Raw genomic sequence first — 21,557 nt, forward strand, 5'->3', positions numbered from 1 at the left:
ACCAGAAAGTAGTGGGAGTAGAAACCACGTCCTACTTCAGGCCCAGGAATGCGCTCAATGGCCCCCTTGGCCAAGAGGGCCGTAACTTCCTCCTGCAGAAGCCGTAAATGATCCCTCGATACGCGGTGGTGTTGCGGTGGCATGGCTTGAGGGGTCGTCTCGAAGGGGAGGGAGTAGCCCCTCCGGACGATCTGCAGCACCCACCTGTCCGAAGTGACAGTGCGCCAGTGAGTGGTGATGGCGAAGCCTGCCCCCCACTGGCGTCACATGGGCCGAGAAGCACGGACTAGGAGGGTTTAGAGGCGGATGCTGCGGGGGAAGGTGTGGACTGGCTTCGCAGTTGTCCCCAACCGCCTCCACGGAGATTTCCACGGCCGCCACCGCGCTGGAAGTTAGTCTGCGGTGTGTGGCTGGCAGCACGTGTGGGGGAGGCCCTTCCTTGGCCACGAAAGGAGCGAAAGGCACCCGTTTGCTGGCGCGGGCCGAGAGGCCCAAGGACTTGGCCGTAGCCCTGGAGTCCTTAAAGCGCTCAAGCGCATGGTCTGCCTTGTCGCCAAAAAGGCGACGGCCATCAAACGGCATTTCCATCAGTGTGTTTTGGACATCGGCCGAAAAGTTGGCGGACCTCAACCAGGCATGGCGTCTAACCGCCACCGTCGTTGCCATTGCTCTACCTAGTGAGTCGGTGGTATCCAGCCCACACCGGATAGAATATTTGGCTGCATCGCGGCCCTCCACAAGGGCTTGGCCGAGTTTGGCCCGTACCTCCAACGGACACTCTGGCAGCACTTCCGCAACCGTCTCCCACATGGAGTGGGTGTAGCGGCCCAAGAGGCATGCGGTGTTGGAAGACCGCAGTCCCAGACAAACGGAGGAGAAGATATTTTTTCCGTACTGCTCGTACCTCTTGGATTCCATGTCCGGCGGAGCCAACGGGAATGCGGTCTGGGAATTGGATGCCTGGATGACCAGGCTCTCTGGGGTGGGGTGGGTGGACAGGAAACATGGGTCACCCGGGACCAGGCGGTGGCGTCTGGCCAAGATCCTATCTACGGGCGAACCCGTAGCGGGCCTGGACCAAGTGCCCAAAAGAACGTCGGTCAAGGCCTCATTAAAGGGCAGCAGAGGCTCGGCCGAGCTTGACTGCGGTTTAAGGACCTCAGTGAGGAGGTTATTCCTCACGGCCGCGACGGGGAGCTCAAGGCCCAAGGCCTTGGCAGCCCTCATCAACACCACACTATAGGTTGCCCCCTCCTCCAAAGCCACGGTAGGAGGAGAGACAAAACCAGTGCCTGGAGAGGTGTCCAGACCACTGGCCTCCCCAAGTTCCCCTGTCCAGTCATCCTGAGACTGACACTCTCGTGTCAGAGGGTCCTCAGACCCCTCCCAATCCTCCTCATCACCCATCTCCTGATACTCAGGGTTTTCAATTAATGGCGCCGGTTCATTGAAGTAAAACTCCCCAAACGCCGTCGAAAGCGGCGCCCAGCGGCGCCATTCCAACGTCGGAACCGGAGCGAAGGAGGCATCGGGGACGGCGCCGCCCGAGGACGGCGCCGGAGGCGACACCTGACGGACCGATGCCAGGGGGGTCGTAAGGTCCACCGGCGACGACCCAGATCCCGAAGCGGGTCCAGTGGGGTCCTGCGGCGAGGCACCCGACTGTGTCGGGCCGATGCCCCCAACCCGCTAGGGGCCCCAGACGGGTCCGCTGGGCCCGAAGGCGCCGCAGAACCCGTCAGGGAAGAGAGGTTCCTCATGGCCATGAGGAAGCGATCGATCTCCCCCGGCGGCGCTTCTTGCCCAGGGACCAGAGGGTGTGGAGTATGCCGCGACGCCCGCGATTCCGGCGGAGCCGCGCTGGCGGTGTCACCCGAACCCCCAGCTGCGTTGGGAGTCAGAAGAGCCATGACGCCTCTTCGACTTCTTGTGTTTCTTACCCGACGACGACTTTGACCCGGAGGACTGGTGCCTACTCTCGGAGCTGTGGTGGCTCCGGGCCCGCGACCTGTCCCTCGACCTCCCGTGGGACCGGGACCTCTCGCGGCGCGGGGCCGACTGCCGGAGTTCGAATCGCCTGCGGGACCGCTCCCGCCTGGCTTTCGAAGAGAGGGCCCGGAAGTCGGAGCAGGCCTTGTCGTCGTGGTCGATGTCTAGACAAGTTAGGCACAGGTGGTGAGGATCCGTAACCGACATCGTGCGGTCGCAATCCTCGCAGTGCTTGAATCCGGGCATCCCTACGGCACCGATCGGAGTCGCAAGACTTCGAGAAATTATCAAAAGTGATCCAAAAAGTTAGTCAAAAATTGACTAAGGGTTACTTCTTTTTCCGGATCTGCGCTTGCTAGCGCGAAAAAAAGAAGAACTGACATCAGCACGCGGAGGCGGCGTCTAAGTACTCCAACGACGTCATCACGGCGCCCACGACGACGGACGCGGAGCCGTAGACGACGCCTACCGACGCGCAAGGGTACTGCTACGCAAAAGTTTCCGTATCCAGTCTGACGCCTGGGGATATTCTAAGGTAAGGAATCTATCACTAACGTGTCTCTTTCAGATGCATAAACCGAGTCTTTGGCTCAGCTCTACAGAGTTTGTTTTCTCACCGACAAGTTTCACAAGTGAACTTAGTTCAATGCACCAGCAAGGAATGTTAAAGACCGGTTATTGCAGCCCCACAGAACCCCAACCAATATATAACTGAGGTAGTGTCAATGCTTTTGGGTTACTAACAGGGAGCAGCGGTAATCCAAACGACCGTTCATTAATGATTTACACACATCAGACTCAGTAGCAACAGAATAAGTATTTCAACATATTATTCTTAATCTTTTTTTAATGTCTGGAACTAGTGCACATAATATTGGTGACATCTCAGACGATAATAAACAGCTAAGCTTTCAACAGTGATAACAGGGAAAAATCATACCATCACAATTAATAGCCCTTACACCTTCATTTTGCAATCTCAAAACACTATGCTAATTTTAGTTTCGGAGGTGGTGCCCATACCTGGACAACAGGGTTTGTTGTCTGTTTGGAATAGGTTGTCAGCTACTTCAACCCCAAGGCGAAGAGCTAGGAGTTTGCGTTTGTATGAAAGCACAATCCTGGAACCAGGCTCTGAAGGCAGAATGGAATGCTTTGCCAAGCCTCAGGGATGCCTGCTGGAGTCTTCTTCAGTTGAGAAGGAATCTGCTTTTGTGCTTACCTGGATCTGCGTCTATGACCTGGGTGAAGTTCTCCCCTGACAAGTAGCCAAGTTGCAACCCTTTTACACTGTCTTTTCTAAGAAGGAGTTTCCACCATTGCCTTAGGAATTTCTTGACAATCATATACATCAGTAGATGTACTAATAAGGTAAAATACGATTAATATGGACTACATTGCTTTGGTTATGGTTATTTGACCTTGAATAAGACACCTGTCCTAGACTGATGTCTCACTGTGGTTTTTTTGTCTATGTCATTGATGGGAGGATAGGGCACATTTACGGTTTTCTCAAAAAGCTAAAGTTCACTGTCTTTTATTCTAGGAAGTTAAAGACTGACATTTGCTAGACAGGCCTATTAAACAAGCATTTGCAATGCAATGGTCTCGGCATCATTAAAGGTAGAGCTATTGGCATTGCTCATGACATTTCTTTTTTTTTCTTTAAATCATAAATAAATGGCATTGTCATTTACATTGCCAATTAACAGCACTCTGCACTCAACAGCACACACCGCTCTGCACTCAACAGCACACACCGCTCTGCACTCAACAGCACACACCGCTCTGCACCTGCACTCACTGCTCTGCACCTGCACTCACTACTCTGCACTCACTACTCTGCACTCACTACTCTGCACTCACTACTCTGCACTCACTACTCTGCACTCACTACTCTGCACTCACTACTCTGCACTCACTACTCTGCACTCACTACTCTGCACTCACTACTCTGCACTCACTACTCTGCACTCACTACTCTGCACTCACTACTCTGCACTCACTACTCTGCACTCACTACTCTGCACTCACTACTCTGCACTCACTACTCTGCACTCACTACTCTGCACTCACTACTCTGCACTCACTACTCTGCACTCACTACTCTGTACTCACTACTCACTACTCACTACTCACTACTCACTACTCACTACTCACTACTCTGCACTCACTACTCTGCACTCACTACTCTGCACTCACTACTCTGCACTCACTACTCTGCACTCACTACTCTGCACTCACTACTCTGCACTCACTACTCTGCACTCACTACTCTGCACTCACTACTCTGCACTCACTACTCTGCACTCACTACTCTGCACTCACTACTCTGCACTCACTACTCTGCACTCACTACTCTGCACTCACTACTCACTACTCTGCACTCACTACTCTGCACTCACTACTCACTACTCTGCACTCACTACTCTGCACTCACTACTCACTACTCTGTACTCACTACTCTGCACTCACTACTCTGCACTCACTACTCTGCACTCACTACTCTGCACTCACTACTCACTACTCTGTACTCACTACTCTGCACTCACTGCTCTGCACTCACTGCTCTGCACTCACTGCTCTGCACTCACTGCTCTGCACTCACTGCTCTGCACTCACTGCTCTGCACTCACTACTCTGCACTCACTACTCTGCACTCACTACTCTGTACTCACTACTCACTGCTCTGCACTCACTGCTCTGCACTCACTGCTCTGCACTCACTGCTCTGCACTCACTGCTCTGCACTCACTGCTCTGCACTCACTGCTCTGCACTCACTACTCTGCACTCACTACTCTGCACTCACTACTCTGCACTCACTACTCTGCACTCACTACTCTGCACTCACTACTCTGCACTCACTACTCTGCACTCACTACTCTGCACTCACTACTCTGCACTCACTACTCACTACTCTGCACTCACTACTCTGCACTCACTACTCTGCACTCACTACTCTGCACTCACTACTCTGCACTCACTACTCACTACTCTGCACTCACTACTCTGTGCTCTGCACTCACTACTCTGTGCTCTGCACTCACTGCTCTGCACTCACTGCTCTGCACTCACTGCTCTGCACTCACTGCTCTGCACTCACTGCTCTGCCCTCACTGCTCTGCCCTCACTGCTCTGCCCTCACTGCTCTGCCCTCACTACTCTGCCCTCACTACTCTGCCCTCACTACTCTGCCCTCACTACTCTGCCCTCACTACTCTGCCCTCACTACTCTGCCCTCACTACTCTGCCCTCACTACTCTGCCCTCACTACTCTGCACTCACTACTCACTACTCTGCCCTCACTACTCTGCCCTCACTACTCTGCCCTCACTACTCTGCCCTCACTACTCTGCCCTCACTACTCTGCCCTCACTACTCTGCCCTCACTACTCTGCCCTCACTACTCTGCCCTCACTACTCTGCACTCACTACTCTGCACTCACTACTCTGCACTCACTACATCGCTTAATTCAACAACACAGGCCTCAGTATTAATATTGGGACCAATAGATGAACAGATGTTTAAATGAATGCCCATCGGATTGTAAGGGGAGGGGGGGGGGAAGAGTAACATAGGCAGCCCCAATCAATGGACCAGTCGAGGGAGCCCCGAAACCAAGAGAAAGACGCCTCTCAGTTAATTCGATCTCGTTGGCTATGATATTGACAGCTCTTTCCAACATACTGTCAATACTTGATGTGACAGGTCGCTGTTGGGGTAACCCCTCACGCTTTTCCATGTTGGATGCATAAGGAAGAGAAGCTTAAGTGTGATGGACTCACCTCGTTGCAGGTAAGTAGTTAACAGGTGACAGAGGGGTGGCCTAGCCCAGTCTCCTCTGGCCTCTGACTGGCACGACGGGCCCGCTCTTAGCCCTGGCCTCCCCCGGGCTGCACGCTTGTGCGCCGCGGGAGCCCCTGCAGGATTTTAAGGCGCCTCCTGGTGCGAAACAAACGTTGGCGGCTGCACAACGGCGCTGGAAGCCATGATGCGCGCTGGGGAGTGCGGTCCTCTGCTCTACCAGCTCCCGGTCAGCTTCCCTCTCGCGGTTTTGGCCCCCAGCGTGGGGTCGAACATGCAGCAACAGGGCGTCCTTACATACGGCCTGTGAGCTGAGTTAGTGAAAGACAATTTCAGATTGAATGTGGCTGATCAAAGTTTGCAGCATCCTAAATGCCCCCGGAAGCCCGCCGCGGCCGCCCCGGAAGTCAGGCACGGTCGCCTGTGACGGGGGCGGGGCCACGTCCAGACCGGAAGAGGAGGCAGGCGGAGTCGATGCGTCTCGCGGCCCGGGGCTCCTGTGAGCGGTGTAGATCCCCGGGGCCGCGCAAGCAGGAGGTTTGGCGCTGCGTGCTGAGTGCAGAGTCCCCGACATTGGCCAGGTAAGTTCCAAAAGGCTGGGGGGGCTTGGTGCACTTGTGTGTGTGTGTGTATGCTCGTGTGTGTGTGTATGTATGTGTGCGACGATGACGGCGGGGGAGGGGGGGGCCTCGGTGCACTTGTGTGTGTGTGCGCGCGTGTGTGTATGTGTGACGGGGGTGGGGGTGTCTCTGTATGTATGTATGTATGTGCGTGCGTGCATGGGCGCTTGTGTGTATGCGCATGCGTGTGTGGTGCTTGAGCTTCCCAGGAGACAGCGCCTGGCCACAGCGCGCGTTCCCGTTTCAAATCGGCTCCAGGGATGCGCATGGCCGAAACTGTCTCCTGGGAAGCACACTCGCTAACAAAAGATCTCGGCGAGACGCGCTTCCGCGCGTTGAGCCGAGACCTAAAAATGGAGCCTCTGCCTGTTCAAACTGGAGTCTGCATTTGTGTTCAAGGACCTAAACCTAAAATACATAAACCTAAAAAGAAGTGAATAAATAGATAAAATTCTATAATTATGGAGTGATAGTCATAAGATTTTAGACAATCCGGGAACAATTTCTAAACCAAATAGTCACTAAATTATCACTGAATGTGCTTTCGATTGATCATGCTTATAAGACATATTATATATTTACAGAATAACAGTCCATGCCAGAAATGTGCATTTGATGGAATAAGAACACATCACTTGTCTTCAAACTGAAATGCAAAAAGGGGTCTCTGCGCTGGAAGACATGAACCTTACAATAGTCCCAGAGGTATCTGAAGAGGATTCTGTGTTGAAATTGTTAAGAAAGAGGGCCTTAAATATGCTGGAAAGGTTACAGGTTCGCCGGTGAGTAGTCTGACTGTGGGGTCCGACTAGAGTGTTTCAACATCTATCTTCCTAATGAAGAATTATTATGCTACACCAATCGCGTCTATCTCTCCTTGTGGTCCAGTGAGAGCCCTAAAAATTGAATTGTCGAGGTCAGGGGTGCCTTTCTTTTTTCTCATTTCTGTACCTCTACTCCGTGGTCCCTCTGAAAGAGTCCTTTGGAGAGTCAGGAAGCGTCGAAGTAAAAGGAGATAGTTCCTTGCGAGCCTTGTCCTTCGCAAACATCTCTTCCAAATTTCCTCTCTTTCCAATCTCCTCTCCGCCCTAGAGGGTAACTATAGATAACTGGTACAAAACTAATTCCTACAATGAGAACTGGAACGCACACCACTCAGACCAGATGAGGGTAACAAAAAAGTCTGAATTTACTTTGCAGCAAGAGGAAACGTTGAATGAAGCAGAAAATGAAATATTTATGGCACAAAATGGGCTGGGAAATACCCCCAGTATTCCACACCCCACTCTCACAAGCCGGAAAAAAGAACTGTCTCAGAGGCAACTGCCAGTATGAGGGATTATAGGATTAAAACCTCTATATTTTTAAAAGTCACAAGGTGCTTTTTAAACTTTCTAATTCTTAGCCCATCGGGCCTCATTTTTTCCATCCATTATATTCAGGCTAAGAAGCAATTTAGGTCAAGGCGCTGCAATGTAGTTTTATAAGAGGGATTCATTTTTGGAATTGTGATAATCCCAGGATAACAAAATAGATTGCCCATTGATAGAATTCAGAAGGCACTCTCTAGCTTTGATTAGGCTGATTCTTGCACCTGATTTGCAATGAAGTGTACAGTCAATGTTCTGGGGATAATTATTCAAAGGTTTATGACTGTCAATGAAGATCATACGAAGGAGAACTGGTTGACTGCACAAGCTATTACATTACAATGACCATGCCAAATCAACATCAACAAACAGCAATAAGGAACTGAAAACAGACCTGCACTGTATGTCTTCCTGCAAGGCTATCATCATAGACAAGTGCTGGTCGATTTCTGGCTGACTTGCCGATTCACTTTCTCCTTTTAAAGGATCATGCATTAACTTCACCTCACTCTCCCAAGGCAAGATATATGTATGGCCATAGTAAAATCCTAAAGGAATCTTGGCTCGGGCATTTGTGCTTCCATATCGACCAATCACAGTGATCTGAAAAAGTACAAGAAACTAATATGAAATATAATTAATGACTGGCTAAAATGAAAAAAAAAATTGTGAAAAAAGGCTTTTCTAAATTTTGTATACACAAATCCATCTATTAATCAAAAACGGAGTCCCAGATTTACTTAATGAATAAGTTACTTACCTTCAGTAATGATGCATCTGTAAAATTCATGAAGTTATAGATTCCTTACCTTAAGAATTACCCCCAGGCGCCAGACTGTATCCAGAGATTTTTCTTTAGCAGTACCCCTGCGCATCAGTAGGTGGTGTCGGTCAACTCTGTGTCTATCGTTGGTGTCGTGATCATAGGAATAACGTCGCAAGGTCTACTTAGATACCGCCCCTGCGCACGGACGTCAGTTCGGACACGACTTTCTACACCAGAAGAGCAGAGAAATGCAAGACACTGACCACTAGTGTAGCTGCCCGTCGCCCTGATATAGTCGGCAAGCAATCCCCCTAGGTATTCCTTCTTTGCCAAGGAGTAACAGATTTTAAACCATAGGGCAACCCATCGAGAGATGGTACGTTTTTGTACAGCCTGACCTCTCTTGGCGCCAACGAAGAGTTGATCTTCCACCCGAAAATATTTTGTGGGGTCTAAATAGAAAGACAGCATGTGTTTTGGATCCAGACGGTGGAGTCTCCCCTCCTCCTTGGAGGGATGCGGAGGCGGGAAAAAGGTCGGCAGAGTGATGGTCTGTCCTACGTGGAACGAGGTAGCCATTTTAGGAAGAAAAGAGGCCTATGCCCGAAGGCCTACTTTGTCTGGATGAACAGCAAGAAAAGGAGGTTTTGAGGACAGAGCTTGAAGCTCACTCACTCTGCGAGCAGAGGTAATGGCAACAAGGAAGGCAGTCTTCAGAGTAAGGAGCCTGATACAGCAGTAATGTAGAAGCTCAAAGTGAGAACACATAAGGAATGTCAAGACAAAGTTAAAGTCCCACTGGGGCATTACGAAAGGAGAAGGAAAACAATATATAATGCCCTTAAGGGAATCTATTAACAATAGAAAGGCTGACCAGGAAGGCAAAGAAAGGCAGAAATGGCCGAAAGATAGCCTTTTAGTGTGCCCAGGGCAAAGCCCTGCTGGGCTAGAGAGTGGATGAACAAGAGTACCACCGAAAGGGGAGCAGAAAGGGGATCCACAGCCTTTGCTGTGCACCATGCCACAAACTTACTCCTTCTACAGGCGTACACAGACTTGGTGGAAAGACGCCTGACTGCCAAGATGACATTACAGACTTCGGGCGGAAGCTCAAAATATGTCAACTACCGCCGCTGAAACTCCATGCAAGGAGGTGAAGGCTGGATAGGTTCGGGTGGAGCACCGTCCCCTGCTGCTGCGACTATGATCCTCCCGAAGAGGCAGTCTGATCAGAGGATCGATGGAAATGTGTAGCAGCTCGGGATACCAGACTCTTCGTGGCCAATCTGGAGCCTCAAGTCAGACTTAGGCCTGGTCGTGCATGATCTTCAGCACTCGGGGCTGAAGTGGTACAGGCGGAAAGGCATATGAGAGCCACAACTCCACTCACGACGAAAAGCGTTGCAGAGCAAGTGACGCCTTGGAAAACCCAGCACGCAAAACTGCTGACAATGAGCGTTCTCTTGGGTGGCAAACAGATCTAACCAAGACTCTACCCACGACTGAAAGAGACCTCCAAGTGCAGCCGCCATTTGTGATCCATCATGCACCAACGCCTGAGCTAGTCCGCCCTGGCGTTCAGAGAACCTGCCAAGTGTTGAACCACCAGGGACATGCCCTGATGTTCCAACCATGTCCAAAGGCGAAGAGCCTCTTGACATAGTATCCACGACCCCACACCGCCTTGTTTGTTGCAGTATCTCATGGCGGGGCTGTTGTCTGTGAACACCTGTACCACACTACCTTTGATAGAGGGTAGGAATGTCTTCAGTGCCAGACGAATCGCCCAGAGCTCCAGAAGGTTGATGTGGAGGCCAGACTACCAGAGACCAGAGTACTCTCATCTCCGCTTCTCCCATGTGGTCGCCCCATCCCAGGAGTGACGCATCGGTCACCACCAATAAATCTGGTTGGGGAATGGAGAGGGATCTGCCGCTGAACAAATCTTGGTTCATTAACCACCACTGCAATTAACGTGCAGTGCCCTCCGAGATCAGGACAACGTCGGAAAGATTGCCCCATTGCTGCACCCAGACTTGCTGTTCAGAGGGATAAACCTGAAACTGCACCGTATCCAAAACCGCTCCGATGAAAAGGAGCTTCTGAGAAGGAGTCAGGTGTGACTTCCGCACATTGATAGTAAAACCCAGCAAATGCAGTATGTCCGCCGTAGTCTGCAAGTGGAGAAGACAGCCTGGGGAGAACTCGCCTTCAACAGCCAGTCGTCGAGCTAGAGGAAGACTGGAACCCCTGATCTGTGCAGATGAGCTGCGACCACCGCCATCACATTCGTGAAAACCTGAGGGGCGCTGGTAAGGCCAAAAGGGAGCAAAGTGAATTGACAATGCTCGAGGCCTTCCCTGAACCGTAGAGAACGCCTGTGGGCCGGCAGGACGGGGATATGGAAATAAGCGTCTTGCAAGTCCAATGCTACCATCCAGTCTCTGGGGTCGAGGTCAGACAGGACCTGAGCCAACGTGAGCATCTTGAACTTTTCCTTCCGGAGGAAGCGGTTGAGGGCCCTGAGGTCTAAGATTGGATGCAGGCCTGTGTCCTTCTTCACTACCAGAAAGTAGTGGGAGTAGCAACCACTAACTACTTATGGCACAGGGACCCTTTCGATAGCTCCCTTGGCCAACAGAGCTGCAACTTCCTGGCGGAGAAGAGTCAAATGATCCTCCGACATGCGATCGAAAGATGGTGTCATGGAGGGACGAGTAGTCTTGAAGGGGAGGTAGAAGCCCCTCCAGACTACCTTGCAAAACCCACTTGTCCGACGTGATGGTATGCCAGTGAGGGAAGTGATGGCGAATCCTGCCACCCTCTGGCGGCCCTGAAAGGTCTGACTAGAAGGGTTTGGAGGCTGCTGCAGGGTGGACTGGCCCTCCTCGCTAGCCCTCAGACCTGCGTTCCTGGGTCTCATGTCTGCGGCCATGCACAGGCTGGACAGCTTGCATGAACCCGTGGCTAGACTGGGTCGAACGTGGCGGCACACCCCTTCCATAGCTGTCTGGGGCACAAGTTTTTACGGGGCCCAAGGATCTGGTCGTAGCCCTGGAGTCCCTGAAGCGCTCGAGCGCAGAGTCTGCCTTGTCACCGAAAAGGCGACAGTAATCAAAGGGCATGTCCAGTAAGGTAGATTGAAAATCCCCAGAGAAAATAAACGTCCTCAACGAGGCGCAGCGCCTCAGGGCTACTGACGTGGAAACCACTCTGTTCAGTGAGTCGGTGGTATCCAGCCCACATCTGATGTTGAATTTGGCTGCGTCTTTACCCTCTGCCACTGCGCAGGTGAGAACGGCCTGGGCCTACTCCGGGCACTGTGGCAGCACATAGCAACCGTATCTCACACTGTAAGAGGCATGCAGTATTCACCTACCGCAGCACTAAGCTGGCGGAAGAAAACATCTTCTTCCCAAGATGATCCAGCTGCTTGGCTGCTGGGGGAGCAGTAGGGAATGCGCCCTTGAAGGACTAGGCTTGGACTACCAAGCTCTCGGGGTCGGGTGTTGGGAGAGGAAAAGTGGGTCACCCAGGGCCAGGCGGGGGAGTCGGGCCATCATCCTGTCCACAGGAGCCCTGTGCTGGCTTGGACCAAGTTCCCAGAAGGACATCCATGAGGGCTTCATTAAAAGGCAGAAGGGGCTCCGAAGAGGCCGCTGCTGGTTGAAGCGCCTCTGTCAGGAGGTTAGTCCTGACTGCCACTGTAGGAAGCTAAAGGCCCAAGACCTCAGCCATCCCTATCCAACACCACTGCATAAAACTCTGTTGCCATGGTAGGGGGAGAAAGAATGCCAAGGTCTGGGGAGGAATCCAGACCACTGGGGTCACCCAGGTACTCTCGCCAGTCTGCCTCATCAAGTTGGTCAGTCTCAAAACTAGGGCGGCACCGCGCGGTCTAGGGTCTGCCTCACTCATCTCCTGCGCATGCATGCCGTTATGCGCCAAACTGTTTTGTGCCAAAGCGCATGTGTCTGCTTCTGCAAGTCGTTGGTGGTTACTCTGCTCCCATTTACGTTAATATGAATGCCTTGCTCAATGTATATTTGTTATTACTTCTTGAAATCATGCCTATATGAATCATGTTTAAAAATCATTTATTTATTGACTTGCTGTCATTAGTGAAGGAGTCTAATGTCTATTGCAGTCCATTATCTGTTTTGCAGGTCCAGTGTTCCTTCCTTTGTTAAGTTACATGCAGTCTTTCACTATTGTGGACTGCATTTCCCAGCATGCTATGGGTGAGCTGTTTGTGATGGGACGTGGCCACGTTTAACGTCAGCGACCACGTCCTTCTCCCTGTGCTCACTATTCCCCTGACTCCAGCAAGAGAGGATCTTTTTACTGGAGTTCCGGTATTTGGGCTTTGGAAGATTTTCTCCTCTATTGCGGTGAGCTCTCCTTTTTTATTTAGGCTCGGGCCCCTTTGGCTGGGTTTCACTCCTCCTGAAGCCTCTCGGGACAATTTCTGAAGACCGGCTCTCGCAGCTCTTCTTCCGGCATTCCCGGGTTACGAAGGAACGTGCCGGCTCCCGCAACGACTTTCCCGAACTCCACTCCACACAGAAGACAGAGTAGGTCGTACTCTGTAGGTAGGAAGGAAAGCCTGATCTAAAAACAGTTTAAGCCATAACGCTAGCGTCGTGTACAGTAATTTACATATCTGGCAAACGTTCTGAGCATTTAGTTTTTCGTGTGTGTATTGGCTCATTTGTATATTTACCGAACAGAAAACAAAGCATAACAATAGTTTCCTTGCTCATTTTATTTAGTTTTCTTTATCCTTTTTAATTCAAGCATATTTATGATTTTTGTGACCCTGTAAAGAGGTTATTTACTGCATTTAAAGGTGATTTAACCTTTTATGTTCTGAACCAGTGATATAGAAAGCCATTCATACTTAGAATGCTTATCTGGCAGCATATTATGTAAGACAATTTGACAATCTGGGCAACATTGTTTAGAATAAGCATTAGACAACTGGTTAGTGACTTTAGTGGCATTTAGTATTGTTTAGTCACTATTGAACAGTCAGAAGCTTGATGACAAAATGTTTAACTTGAAGAACCATTTTAGAATGCAACTTGGATAGTTGTTATGGTTCAGTTGAGTATGTCAAATGCTTATTGTGTTGTCTACTAACTTTTATTTTACAGATCTCCTTCCCTGCAGTCCCCTTCCTAAATCCATTCCCCCCGCTTGATCACTTCAATACTCTGTAAAATTAAAAATCAGAGTTGAAGGTATCGAGAGGTGGGCCATTGTGTCATCGCATCAGACCCTGAGGAAACAACATATGACAGTCAGCTAAAGGGTCCACAGACCCCTCCCAGTCCCCCTTACCCTGCTCTGGTTACCAGGCAGGCCTGAAAGGAACACCAGGGATAAACAGAGGCACAAAAGTACCCTTTGATGCCAGTCCCGAGGTCAGTCCGGGCCGTGTACAAATGGGGGTTGAGGCTGGGGTCAGTGCCGATCGGGACAAGACCAGCGCCTGGGGCATCGTCATCGGGATTGGCACCGGGGAAGGTACCGTGAGGTCGACCGGCGTTGATCTGGATCCAGGCCTGGATCCTCGGACGCCCTGTGACGCCGTAGCCGCCGGCTTCCAAGTCCCAGGGCCCCAGCCGAGTCAGAGGGGCCTGAAGGCACACTGGCAGAGTCGGGCTGACCAAAGATGACATGCAGCGCTTAATAAAAAGCTCAAAGCTGGGCAGGGGACGCTCCAGCACCGGGAAAAGGGGGGAAACTCTGAGCCGTACCTGGAGCAGGATCCGAAGACGGAGCTGGAGAACTACAATGCTCCGGGTCAAGCGCTGTGTCGGCCAACTGACGGGAGAAGGTGAAGAGCGAGGCTGATCTTCACCTTCTTCTTATGCTTCAACTTACTCGAAGATCTCGAAGACTTGGATGACAAATGATGGTGGTGGCTCTGTGATCGGACTCAATACCTTCCTCTCCACCGGTACCTCGAGCAACGCGAAGCCAAATGCCGGGCCTCCAACAACTTACTGGACCGCTCCCACAAAGACCTGGGATTCATGGACCAACAGTCGGAGCAAGACTCTGGGTCGTGGTTGCGCTCTAGGCACCAGAGCCACCCGAGGTGGGGGTCCGTAACCGACATCAGGCGGTTATAGGCTTCATACGGCTTGAACACGGTCCGTCGATGGGACATCCCTCGTACACCAGGAGTCGGAAGACTCTAAAAGAAATCGACAAAAGTCGAGAAAAAGGTAGTCAAAAATTGACTAAGAGGTAGCTCTCTCAAGATCGGCACAAAACTGGCGTGGAAACAGAAAGAACTGATGTCAGCGCGCAGGGGCAGCGTCTAAGTAGACTCCACAATGTCATTCCGCCGACCATGACAGACGCGGAGTCGACCCAGGCTACCTATTGACGCGCAGGGGTACTGCTAAAGAAAAATCTCCGGATCCAGTCTGACACCTGGGGGTAATTCTAAAGGTAAGCAATCTAGAACTACAGTCTCTTTGAATTAATGAGGATTATAATGATAAAAAAAACAACATTAGATGCAATTTTGCTTTATCACTCACAGACAAAAAGATGAGTAAGTACCAAAATATTACAGATGTTTCACCAAATGCTAAAGTAGTAAAAAGTCAGTCTTCCTTTCACCATGCAACAAAAGGTTGCTACATTAATAGGCATGTCTATACATCTACTTTCTTGCAGAACAACTTATTGAGAGAAAAAAAACTTTGCTCAAGGACAAACTCGAGAAAAACAGAAAAAAAGCAGCTTGGAAAAAAAAGGGATGATTGATTCATCCCTTTTTACTATGGGGCAGGGTAAGTCACAGACGAGGCAATGTATTGAGTATAACATAGGCTAAACACAGTTCCTTATAGCCCACCTCCCTCCTCACCCAGAATCATTCTTGAAATCTTGAGCAAACCAGGCAGTTTTCTGCATTACCATGTGTCATGAACATTATTCAAATGCATTCCTCGAACCCTTGAAGGCTCTGCTCTCACCATGGACAGGTTATAATGGCCTCGCAGGAGCAGTTAAATGGGCAATCTCTGATGGGTATAGACTATGGCAGGCTTCTCCAAGTAGTTTGCGAGCTACTGGTAACTCTCCAGCTACCTTTAAGTAGCTCTCCTGTGTCCATCCCAGCCTACTAAATTAGAAGATTTTGCTTTTCTGAATAAATATGCCAACACTGAAAAGTGTGCATTCAAGACAAAACTTCGTGTTTTGAGTACCCGTAAAGGAATATGTTACTTACCAGTATGCATCTGTTCTTGGCATGTAGGGCTGCTGACATTCATATCTGCAGCAGTTTGAAAAAGAGTTTTGAGGACAGCCTGGCCTACAGCAGCTTGCTGCTTTGCTTGCACGTCTACACAGTAGTGTTTTCTGAAAGTGTGTATGGTAGTCCATGTGGCTGCTCTACATATGTCTTCAAGAGGAATATTCTCTAGGAAAGCCATGGATGCCCCCATTTTTCGCGTAGTGTGTGCTCTTGGGGGGACAGTTAAAGTGCGTTTAGCCTTTTGAGAACATATTTGAATGCATTTAATGACCCATCTGGCTATTCCTGACTTTGATATTGGATTTCCTTTATGTTGTGGTGAAAAAGCAACAAATAATTGCTTTGTTTTCCTAAATGACTTCGTTCTGTCCACATAATAAAGCAGAGCTCTCTTTACATCCAGTGTGTGTAGGCATCTTTCAGCTACTGACTGTGGATTTTGGAAGAACACTGGCAGTTCTATTGATTGATTAATATGGAAATTGGATATGACCTTTGGCATAAACTTAGGGTTTGTTCTAAGAACCACCCTGTTAGCATGTACTTGCATGAAGGGTTCTTGAATTGTTAGTGCTTGTAACTCGCCTGAGTGAGGTAATGGCAATCAAGAAAGCCACATTCCACGTTAAGAATTGCAGTTCGCATGAGAGGTTCGAAAGGAGGTCCCATAAGTCTGGTAAGTACTATATTTAGATTCCAGACTGGGGAAGGTGGGTGTCTTAGAGGGATCACCCTTTTAAGACCCTCCATAAAAGCCTTTATTGCTGGTACTCTAAACAGTGAAAGGTGTTGCCTGTTTTGAAGGTATGCTGCTATAGAAGCGAGGTGTAATCTTATGGAAGAGTATGCTAGGTTGCATCTTTGAAGATGCAGCAGGTAACATATAATGTTCAGTATGGAAGCATCTAAAGGTTTGATTTGGTTATTTTTGCAGTAAATGACAAATCTCTTCCATTTAGCTGCATAGCACGCTCTCGTAGTTGGTAGTCTTGCCTCTTTAATGATGTTCATGCAGGCCGGAGGCAAGTTAAGGTATCCAAATTTTAAGACTTCAGGAGCCAGATCGCTAGGTTCATCTGATTGGGATCTGGGTGTCTGATTTCTCCATGGTTCTTAGTTAGAAGATGGGGTGCGAGGCACAGCCTTTGATGAGGAACTACTGAAAGTTCCAGAAACGTTGTGTACCATGGCTGTCTTGCCCATGTGGGAGCAACTAGGATCAGTGTGAGTGACTGCTGCCGCAGTTTGCGTGCCACCAGCGGAATCAGTGGTGCTGGGGGAAAAGCATACGCAAATCTGCCTGACCAGTTCATCCATATCGCATTGCCTTGTGACAACGGATGTGGGAACCTGGTGGCAAAGTACTGCCATTTTGAGTTTTTGTTTATTGCAAACAGGTCTATCTCCGGGTGCCCCCACTGCCTGAAGAATGGTTGGAGAACTTGGGGGTGAATCTCCCATTTGTGTAGTAGCTGGCTGTGCCTGCTGAGCAGGTCTGCTATTTGATTGTCTTTCCCTGGGAGGTGTTCTGCAAGGAGAAAGATATCTTTTGGAATTGCCCACTTCCATATGCTCTGTGCCAAGTGTGACAGCTGTGGAGTGTGTATTCCTCCCTGTTTCTGGATATAGCACATTGCTGTCATGTTGTCCGTCCGGATCAACACAGTCTTGCTGTACAAGTATTTTTGGAATGCTTTCAGGGCAAGGAATATCGCTAGCAACTCTAGTTGGTTGATATGCAGTTTCTTTTGGTTGATTGTCCAGAGCCCTTGTACTGTGTAGTGAAGGAGGTGGGCTCCCCAGCCTGTGATGCGTCCGCTGTTAGTACTAGTTTTGGAACCGGCTCTTGGAACAGTCGCCACTTGGAAAGGTTTTGTGGGTTCCGCCACTGCAGAGAGTTGTGAGCACGACTGTCTACCAACACTAGGTCATGTAGTTGTCCTTGAGCTTGGTTCCACTGCCGTGCTAGGCATTCTTGCAATGGACGCATTTGGAGTCTGGCATGGGGACAATGAATATGCAGGAGGCCATCATGCCTATGAGCTGCATGAAGACTCGAGCTGGAAGAGAGTGTTGTGGCAGAAATTTGCGAATGAGCATCTGCATACTGGCTATCCTCGCTGAGTTTGGGTATGCCTTTGCCACTGAGGTATCTATAGTAGCTCCCAGATATTCTTGAGTGTGGGATGGTTTTAGATGTGATTTTGGGTAGTTTATTGAGAAACCTAGGCTGTGTAGCAGCTGAAGTGTTTGAGACGTGTCTCTTGCACACTGTTGGTACGATTTTGCTTGTATCAGCCAATCGTCTAGGTACGGGAACACATGGATGTGTTGCCTCCTGAGATGTGCAGCTACTGTTGCTAAGCATTTTGTAAACACTCTTGGAGCCGTGGTCCCCCCGAAGGGGAGAACCTTGAATTGGTAGTGTTGACCTTCTATTGTGAACCCGAGATATTTTCTGTGAGCTAGATGGATAGGTATGTGAAAATACGCGTCCTTGAGGTCCAATGTTGCTAGGAAGTCTCCATGCTGTAGCAAAGGGAGCACTTGCTGTAGTGTGATCATATGGAAATGTTCCGACAGTATGTATTGATTAGGGGTCTGAGGTCCAATATTGGCCTGAGTGAACCGTCCTTCTTGGGAATAAGGAAGTATAGGGAGTATACTCCTGTCCCTTGGTGTTGGAAAGGGACTGGCTCTATGGCCCCCTTTTCCAGCATGCATTTCACCTCTTGTTGTAGCAGGTTGATGTGTTCTTTGGACATAGGACGGTGTCTGGGTGGTATGTTTGGTGGGGTAGAGGTGAGTTCTAGGCAATAACCATACTGGATAATTTGTCTCACCCACCTGTCCGTGGTAATTGCGTTCCAGACAGGTAGGAATTGTTGGAGTCTGCCTCCGACCGGTGTTAGTGTGTCTGGAGGTAGCATGATGAAGTCACTTTTTTGTGGCAGTGGAGGCTCTGGTGTTATTGCCTCCACGTCCTCTTCCCTTGTTCTTGTTGCCCCTATAACCTCCTCTGTTGGAGTTCTTGTTAAAGGAACCTTGGGTGTTGCCTTTGTATGTAGATGAGGTCTGTGAAGTATTGCCTCGTGTAGCTGCTCTGTATGAGGAGTGTCAAAAGGAACCGCTGTGTTGCTGAAACTGCAATGCACCCATTGATTTTGCAGTTTCTGTGTCTTTCTTCATTTTGTCTAAAATGGTGTTGACTGCAGGGCCAAAAAGGAAGTCTTGATTGACTGGTTGGTTAAGAATGGTGGACTGCACCTCGTTCTTAAAGCCCGAAATACGCAGCCATGCATGTCGTCGTAGTAAAACGCTAGTGTTAATAGACCTGGCTGCAGTGTCGGCTGCGTCAAGCGCACATTTGATGGAGGCGTTTGTAATACATTTTCCCTCCTGTATGAGGTCATTAGCTTGGGCTTTAAAAGGATCTGGCAGGTGTTGCATTAAGCTTTCAAGCTGGTCATAGTGTGCTCTGTCGTAACGACCTAGCAGAGCTTGTGTATTCGCAATTCTCCATGAATTGGAGGCCTGTGAAGCCTGTGTAGTTCCTAGTTTCCCACTAGGCCCTGCGCATTGGAATAACAAACAGTAGTATCGACGTGGAACTGCTTATATTCCAGGCCTCCACTGACTATGCTAAACTTAATTGGGTTGTGTTACCAACTAGCTCAGAGGTCACTGGAAACTTTCTTCTCTGCATAGGAAGTGATCAGCTTCCTGGGCACAGACAAGAAGGGATTCAGTTTTCCAACAACCGTGCAACATGACAACTTTGCTCCTCAGATCAAGAGTCGATCTCTAGGGTCGTGTGAAACAATAGACATAGATTTCACTCAGTCAGTCTGGTGCAGTTTACTTTCACAGATGTAGAGAATAGAGAGACGGGCGTTTATCAATAAAGGTTAACATTTATTGAACAGTCTTTCTTCTCGTACAAGAGAAATGTATTGCCACAATTGCAATAATTGTTATTATAAAAAGTACGTACAGTAAGATAAGTATTGCGAAATAGAACTGTAAAAGCATTGATATGGTTTCTTAGCCATACAATGGTTTAAAAGTAATAAAACATATATACAGTCATATATACATTAGGCTAACATACTCAACTGGTGCTTCTAACTAAGCCTACCCCAGTGTGCCTGACCTAAGCCTAACACGTGAGAAGGGGAGTAAGTAAGTAGCTTAAGTTAAGTTGGTTTTGCCAAGGTTTGTTTCAAGAATTCTCGTCTAAGGGTTTAGTCAACACCATACCTCTGAATAGAATGATGGAGGATTGGTATCTCCTTCAGGGGTCTCTCTCGATATCCCAGTCACCCGCGAGGGTAAACCGGAAGCGCCGGGACTGGATTTCTCTGCACGAGAAAGGCAGCGGCTTCTCTCAGCGCGTCGAGGAAGGAGGGGGGACAGCGTCCGCGGGCAGCTGGGCTGGATGTCTTCGCAGAGGACGGCTGCTCGGCTCCTCAAGCGTACTGCACCATAGTTCGCGCTGTAGCGGCGATAATGGTAATCAGCAGCTTCACCACCACAGGATAGCAGGCTGCAGCGACAGAGTGCTAGTTTTTACCAACACTGGGTCATGCAGGCAGCTGGCATCAGCAACAGGGAACGAACTCGCAGCTCGTATCTCTCTCAGCTCAAGGCAACGTTGGTAATATTTATACCTGACAGGTGCCGGGTTTGACGCAAGTTTGCTGGACATAAGACGTCAATTAAAGATGTCACTAGGAAGTGACAGTTATCAGTTGCTCATTAGAGTTCCATTACTAATCAAAACATAGCAAGCGGGGATTTCCAGGTTTGCTAAGTTTTTATCTTGTTGAAGAACTCGGAGTGTTATCTAGGAATATCAGATAGTGACTGCTGCACTGTCATTGCACTAATTGGTCGCAAAGGAAGTAGCAGAGAGTCATGCTGGAATGTGGCTCTGTTCGTGTGAGGCCAGAGATGACTTTTCAGAAAATCGCACTTGAACGGTTATGCCAATATAGGGAATAAATGGATTTATAGCCGAATAGGGGCATAAGGTCACAGTATCGATCAGGAACCTAGATAAGCACGCAACAGGACAGGGAACCAAAACCGGCCCTGGCAAAGTGCTTGGCTGCCCCCCATCCCCACTCGGGGGGGGGGGGGGGTTAAGGGGGGGGTTGGAGGTGCCGCCGAGCGCTTTGCTAGATGATTTACAAAAGGGGGTGGTGATGAACAGAGTGTCTGAGTTAAACAGACCACTCTTACCCAGTCCAAAGATCAGGGCTTGATCCATCACCGTTATTTATCTCACTGCCCCATCCCAGCTCAGAACCTGGCTATATGCAAATCAGTCTGTCCCTGGCCCAGTGCATCATGGGAACAGGGCAGACTAAACTACCAAGCCAATTCTTCACCAGAAAGGAGACAAGCTACCGGGGACCGGTTTCTGGCATTTCAGCCTTCTTAGGCCCGGCTTGCTTGAATCCTGATGGAGCAGTGAGAAAGGGACTCATGTCTGAGTATACCCTGCCACACCTATAGTGGCCAAAAACGATTTACAAAAGGGGGTGGTGATGAACAGAGTGTGAGTTAAACAGACCACTCTTTGCTAGGGCCGGTTTTCGGCCGATTTTGTTGCAGGGCCGATTTTGCAGCTATGCTGCAAAAACGGCCCTGTAACAAAAGTGGCCCCCAGGGGCTCAGAAACGGCCCCCACCCTTGCGGCGCACCAGGGGATTGCCCGG

At 49.6% G+C, this 21,557-nt stretch overlaps 1 protein-coding gene across 6 annotated transcripts in view; it reads right to left on the bottom strand.

Moving 5' to 3' along the window:
• The window catches only part of BIRC6 (baculoviral IAP repeat containing 6), a 2,386,688-nt gene that overhangs the window by 1,587,231 nt on the left and 777,900 nt on the right, over window positions 1-21,557 (bottom strand). For all 6 annotated transcript variants that reach the window (XM_086926902.1, XM_086926900.1, XM_086926901.1 and 3 more), the window contains one exon: window positions 8,181-8,389. In XM_086926902.1, the coding sequence (XP_086783028.1) occupies window positions 8,181-8,389 (209 nt within the window). The remainder of the gene's footprint in view (window positions 1-8,180; window positions 8,390-21,557) is intronic.

Source organism: Lissotriton vulgaris, chromosome 6 (assembly GCF_964263255.1).
Source record: "Lissotriton vulgaris chromosome 6, aLisVul1.2, whole genome shotgun sequence".
Taxonomy (NCBI): domain Eukaryota; kingdom Metazoa; phylum Chordata; class Amphibia; order Caudata; family Salamandridae; genus Lissotriton; species Lissotriton vulgaris.